Below are 5,802 nucleotides of genomic sequence, written 5' to 3'. Positions count from 1 at the left end.
AACGCCCGGCTATTTTTTTGGTTGCAGCCATCATTGTTGTTTGGCGGGGCCGGGCTGGGGATTCGAACCCGCCACCTTAGGTGTACGTGGCTGGCGTCTTAGCCGGTTGAGCTATAGGCGCCGAGCCAGGTTGGTCAATTTTTAAAGACCACAACATTAGGCTGAAAACATATTGTGGGTTTTAAGTGGTAAGAGTCTTTTGGAGAGTCTGGTAATGTATTTTTCCCAGTTGTGTTTGGCAGAATTTCATGGTTTGATGTGGGTCTTTGTTGGGTGGTAGTTACAGTTATGGCTGTTCTTGGAGCTACTGGGGCAGGGGGGCTGCCCTGCTTGTCAGTAGGGAGTGGGGGGCAGGCCCAGGTGACCCTTGGTCCCAGGACTCAATCTGATAACTGTGTTCTGGACAAAGCTCAAGTTCCCTAATGCTGGGCATTTGAGTGTGGTAGAAAATAAGGAAGAAGCCAGATTTCCCTGTGAAATACTGAGAAGCCTGAATGTGAGGTCTTTGTCCTGGTAACTGAAGAATGGGAGGGGAGGTTAGCACCCATGATCTGGAACCCTGAGGTGGTAGGAGGACTGGACAGAGCATCATCAGATGTGGGAGTGGCTCCGTGAGCGGCTGGTCTATTGCAGGTCATCCCCATGGTCACTGAGCTGATTGGGAACAGCTGCCGCTACCAGCGAGGAGAGGTGGGTTGATGGATCCCAGAGCAGGGATGTGGGTCGGGCTTGGCTGGGCCGTAGTCCCTCCTGCCTAACCTAACAGATGTGAGGCCTGGCTTTGTCTGTGGTGGGTTGGTAGGGCTGCACTGTGACCTCCCTGCTCCCTGAACTAGCCTGGGCTGAGAGTCCCCTTGCTTGGGCTGGGGTCTGAGTCTTCAGTGTCCTGGCTGGGCCCTGTGACCATCCCTCCCCTCCACAGAACCTGGACTACTGCATCATGGTGATTGGGGTCCCTAACGTGGGCAAGTCCTCCCTTATCAACTCCCTCAGGAGGCAGCACCTCAGGAAAGGTACTGGCACCCTTGGCATGCTGAGGGCATCCTGGTCCTGGTGAGGACACCCTGGGTGTGGTAAGGTGGCTGTGGGCTTGGTGTGGACAACCTGGGTGTGGTGAGGGGGGCTGTGGGCGTGGTCAGGGTGGGCCTGCATCCCCACTCCCCTGCTGCCTTGAGGAAGCACTCACAGTGCCTCAGGGTTGTCTCTCTCCACTGGAACCCCTGGTGGACATGCAGGCCCATGTGGGGTGGATGGTGGGACAGAGGCAATTGGTTATAATTTTACATTTCCCTTCCTTTAAAATCTTGCCTTCGAGGATGGCTTTTCTTTTCTTTTTTTTTTTTTTGAGACAGTCTCAAGCTGTCTCCCTGGGTAGAGTGCTGTGGGGTCACAGCTCACAGCAGCCTCAAACTCTTTGGGCTTAAGTGATTCTCTTGCCTCAGCCTCCCAAGTAGCTGGGACTACAGGTGCCTGCCACAATGCCTGGCTATTTTTTGGTTATAATTGTCGTTGTTCTGCAGGCCCGGGCTGGATTCGAACCCACCAGCTCCAGTGTATGTGGCTGGCGCCCTCGCTGCTTGAGCTACAGGCACCGAGCTGAGGATAACTTTTCTAAATTGGATGATTTTGTTTTTTCATTTATTTAAATGTCTGCGATCCAGAGAATTCAAAATGTTATAAAATAGATGAAGTTCAACCATCTGGTGGAAGGGGTGACCTCCTGATGAGCAGGTCTGATGGGGTCTGTCCCCCAGGGGACCTCAAGCAGCTGTGTTGTCATTGCCTGTGGACACAACTCTCCTCAGCCCAGGCTCACTCTCAGACTTGGGTCAAACAGATGCCCTCCAGGTCCACTTGCTCTGCCCTATGTTCTATTTTTCCTTCTGCGTTTTAAAGTTTAGTTTAAGTCTATATTGGCTTTGTTTTTCATATTTAGTGTAGCATTTATTTTAAAAATCCTCTCATAGTATATAAATCTATTTTTTTTTTTTTTTTAGACAGGAGCCTCAAGCTGTCCCCCTGGGGACAGTGCTGTGGCATCACAGCTCACAGCAATCTCCAACTCCTGGGCTCAAGCGAGTCTCCTGCCTCAGCCTCCTGAGGAGCTGGGACCACAGGTGCCCGCCACAATGCCTGGCTATTTTTTGGTTTTAGCTGTCATTGTTATTTGGTGGGCCTGGGCTGGATTCGAACCTGCCACCTTGGGTGTATGTGGCTGGTGCCTTAGCCACTTGAGCCACAGGCGCCAAGCCCACAGTAGAACTTCTGAGAGTTGACCGTTCAAGGGGCTGTAACAAACAGGTCAGCACTTGGAGGTGGGCATGCTGCATGACTGTTCATGAAAACTGGGTCAACTTAAGGGAGGTGGTCAGTATAGGGAGGTGGTCAGCTGTGGGGGGGGGTTCCACTGTGTGTTGAATCATTCATTATTTTACAAAGACAGTATTTTTGGTGCTAATTGGAGTCTAGTTATAGTCACTTATAAAATTTTTTGTTTAAGGGAATCATTTTTTTATCAGTAGCATTAAGTGCATTTATACTGTTGTACCACCAGTACACTGTTTTTTCAAACTTTTTCGTGACACCAAAGTGTAAGTCTGCAAACATAAACAAACTAGGCCAATGGTGCAGGCCTGTAGTCCCACCACTTTGGGAGGCTGAGGCAGGAGGATCACCTGAGTCCAGGAGTTTGAGGCTGTAGTGAGCTGTGATCATCTCACTGTAGTCCAACAGGCAACAGAGCCAGATTGTGTCTCTAAACAAAACAACGCCTTCCCCAGCCCCCTGCACCCCTGTTCCACTTTTTTTTGCTGACTTTGATGATGCTTGACAACCTCATATAAGTGGAGTCACAGTGTTTGTCCTTCTGTAGCCTGTGCCAGAGTTTCCTTTTTAAGGCTGAAAATATTCTATCCTGTACATAGGCCCCATTTTATCGTCCATTCTTCTGTCTAGGGACACTCACGTTCATTACTTGGAGTTGGTTTGATAGTGGTTGAGCTACCTATCCTGGGCACATTCCCTGAGCTGGTCCCAGAGCATCTGTGGCATATGGAGCCCAGGTGGGCCCCTGGGCAGGAGCTGGCATCATAGACTGCCTGTGTGGGTAGGGCCATGGGGCAGGCTGGCCTCCGGGGCAGGGCCAAGTCCTGGAGGGAGGAGCACCTCTGGTCTGGCCAGCACAGCCTGAGAGGTCAGTCCTGGTCCATCTGTTGGAGCCTCTATAGCTGGAATGTGCCCTGTTGAAACCTGGTCTGGGGCTGAATGTGGAATGAGTTTTAGCCTTGGGAAGGCTGGTTTTCACTTTGGATTGCCAAGTGTGTTAGTCACATATGAGCGTCCATTGCTCGTTCCGTAGCTTGTGTGTGGTTTTTTTTTTTTTTTTTTTTTGAGACAGAGCCTCAAGCTGTCCCCCTGGGTAGAGTGCCGTGGCATTACAGCTCACAGCAACCTCCAACTCCTGGGCTCAAGCGAGTCTCCTGCCTCAGCCTCCCAAGTTGCTGGGCCCACAGGTGCCCGCCACAACGCCCGGCTATTTTTTGGTTGCAGCCGTCATTGTTGTTTGGCGGGTCCCGGCTGGGGATTCGAATCCGCCACCTTAGGTGTACATGGCTGGCGCCTTAGCCGGTTGAGCTATAGGTGCCGAGCCAGCTTGTGTGTTTAATGTACTCCTGACAGCCCCCTTTTTATTCTACAGGAAAAGCTACCAGGGTGGGCGGTGAGCCTGGGATCACCAGAGCTGTGATGTCCAGAATTCAGGTGGGGTCCTTGGGAAGGTCAGGCCCAGAACTCAGAGCTGCGCAGACATCCATGGGTGGTGTTTGCTGAGCTCAAAGCATGGCTGCCGGCCTCTGTCCAACCTTCCTTTCACTCACGGGGCATCCCCACTCAGTGCTCATCATTAGTCAGGCCCTGCCCAAGTCCTTGGGTTAATCTTCCTGGACAGGCACTCTGGTTGTCTGCTTTTCCAGATAAGCAGAGGCTGCCTGGGGCCAGCAGTGGGCAGAGCTGAGTGGAGCCCACCCTTCACTACTCCCTTTTGTTCTCTTTGGGAGGAGAAGACATGAGCTGTTGGGATCTGGTGTTTTTGTTTATTTCCAATATTAGGGATATACATGCTATGGGGAACCTTAGAGTGAGAGTGATACCACTGTGCTGGGAGTCCCAGGGCCTTGGTCCTGTGGTGAGAGGCTGCCTGGGACTGCTAGTGCCCTCTGTGCCTGGACAGGTCTGTGAACGGCCACTCATGTTCCTCTTGGACACTCCTGGTGTGCTGTCTCCTCGGATTGAAAGCGTGGAGACAGGCCTGAAGCTGGCCCTGTGTGGTAAGTGCCCTCTGCCCCTCTACCAGGGTTCCACCTGCTGCCTTTGACATGGGACCTGGATGGGGCAGAATTGTTATTGCCTTTGGCCTGGTTGCTGCCAGACACTTCCCAAAGGTCAGTGTGAAAGCTATTGTAGCTCACAGCTGCTGTGTGCTGGTCACTGTTCTGACCCTGCCCATGGAGTAGGGGCCTTCACTCTTTACCGTGTGACTGACAGTGGCAATGAGGACAGATCACAAAGTCATATGCCCGAGACAGGTGCCAGGTGGGAGGAGGGGCCCCAGATGTGGCAGCTTACATTTTCTGGGGAATCTTCTTTTCTTCCTGTGTGGCCTTTCCTCAGGAGCAAAGTTATCTTTGGGCTGAGGCCAGGGGTGTGCACAGATAGCAGGGCTGTCTCCAGGCGCTCACCTCTGCGGCCTTTCCAGGGACAGTGTTGGACCACCTGGTTGGGGAGGAGACCATGGCCGACTACCTGCTTTACACACTCAACAGGCACCAGCTCTTTGCGTGAGTGGCAGTGGGGCCCGGAACCCTCTCTCTTTCAACCTAGACATGTGAAATTTCTTAAAAAAACATGATAAAGGTGTTATAGACAGCTATCTGCACATTATTTAAAATTTGATGTTTGGACTAATTCACAAGTCAAGAAAGTGAATGTTTCTCTCACCCCAAAGTTGCCTGTGCTCCTGTAATTACTCCTTCCTGCCTCCCCTGCAGCCAGGCAGCACCCATTCCTCCCACTGCAGGTGGGTCTGCATTTTCTGAGTTTCGTGTTAGTGCTTCATACAGGAGTGTGCTCCCTGCTTTCACTCCTGTAAGTGTCTGGAGATGTGAGCATGTTGTGATGCATTTCTGCAGTTCCTCCTTTTCACTGCTGAGGGGAGATTCACGCACAGACCTGCCCCAGCTTGTCCGTCCACCTGCTGATGGATGTTTGTGGTTTTCAGCTATTACAAATAAAGCTGCAATGAGCACCTACTTGCAGGTCCTAGAATGCATTTTAATTTCTTGTGAGTGGAGTGGCCAGTCTTACAGTGGGCACTTATTTGACTTTTTATGAAAGTGACACACAGTTTTCTGAAGTAGCTGCACTATTTTACATGCCCACTAGTGGGAGTGAGTTCCTCTGTTTCTCCACACTCACCAACACTTGGTGTCAGTCTTTCGATTTTATCTATTGTTTTAATTTTAAATTATTGTGGGAACATGATAGTTGTCTGTCTTTATAGGGCACACTGATGTTAGATATAGATGCACAGTGTGAATTAATCATATGCGGGTTATTGGCAGGTCCATCCCCTCAGGCATCTATCATCTCTTTGTGTTAGGCACATTCTAGTTCTTCTCTTTTAATTATTTAAAGTATACCCTGGCTCGAAGCCTATAGCTCAACCGGCTAAGGCGCCAGCCACGTACACCTAAGGTGGCGGGTTCGAATCCCCAGCCCGGACCCGCCAAACAACAATGACGGCTG

At 51.1% G+C, this 5,802-nt stretch overlaps 1 protein-coding gene across 2 annotated transcripts in view; it reads left to right on the top strand.

The window, feature by feature from the left end:
• The window catches only part of MTG1 (mitochondrial ribosome associated GTPase 1), a 17,286-nt gene that overhangs the window by 6,993 nt on the left and 4,491 nt on the right, over positions 1–5,802 (top strand). For both annotated transcript variants that reach the window (XM_023515625.1, XM_003794041.3), the window contains exons 5-9: positions 634–690; positions 923–1,013; positions 3,698–3,759; positions 4,229–4,325; positions 4,754–4,835. In XM_023515625.1, coding sequence (XP_023371393.1) covers positions 634–690; positions 923–1,013; positions 3,698–3,759; positions 4,229–4,325; positions 4,754–4,835 — 389 coding nt within the window. The remainder of the gene's footprint in view (positions 1–633; positions 691–922; positions 1,014–3,697; positions 3,760–4,228; positions 4,326–4,753; positions 4,836–5,802) is intronic.

The sequence above is a fragment of the Otolemur garnettii genome, unplaced genomic scaffold (genome assembly GCF_000181295.1).
Source record: "Otolemur garnettii isolate 467f Iridium unplaced genomic scaffold, OtoGar3 scaffold00075, whole genome shotgun sequence".
Lineage (NCBI taxonomy): Eukaryota > Metazoa > Chordata > Mammalia > Primates > Galagidae > Otolemur > Otolemur garnettii.
This window is presented reverse-complemented; position numbering and strand designations above follow the sequence as displayed.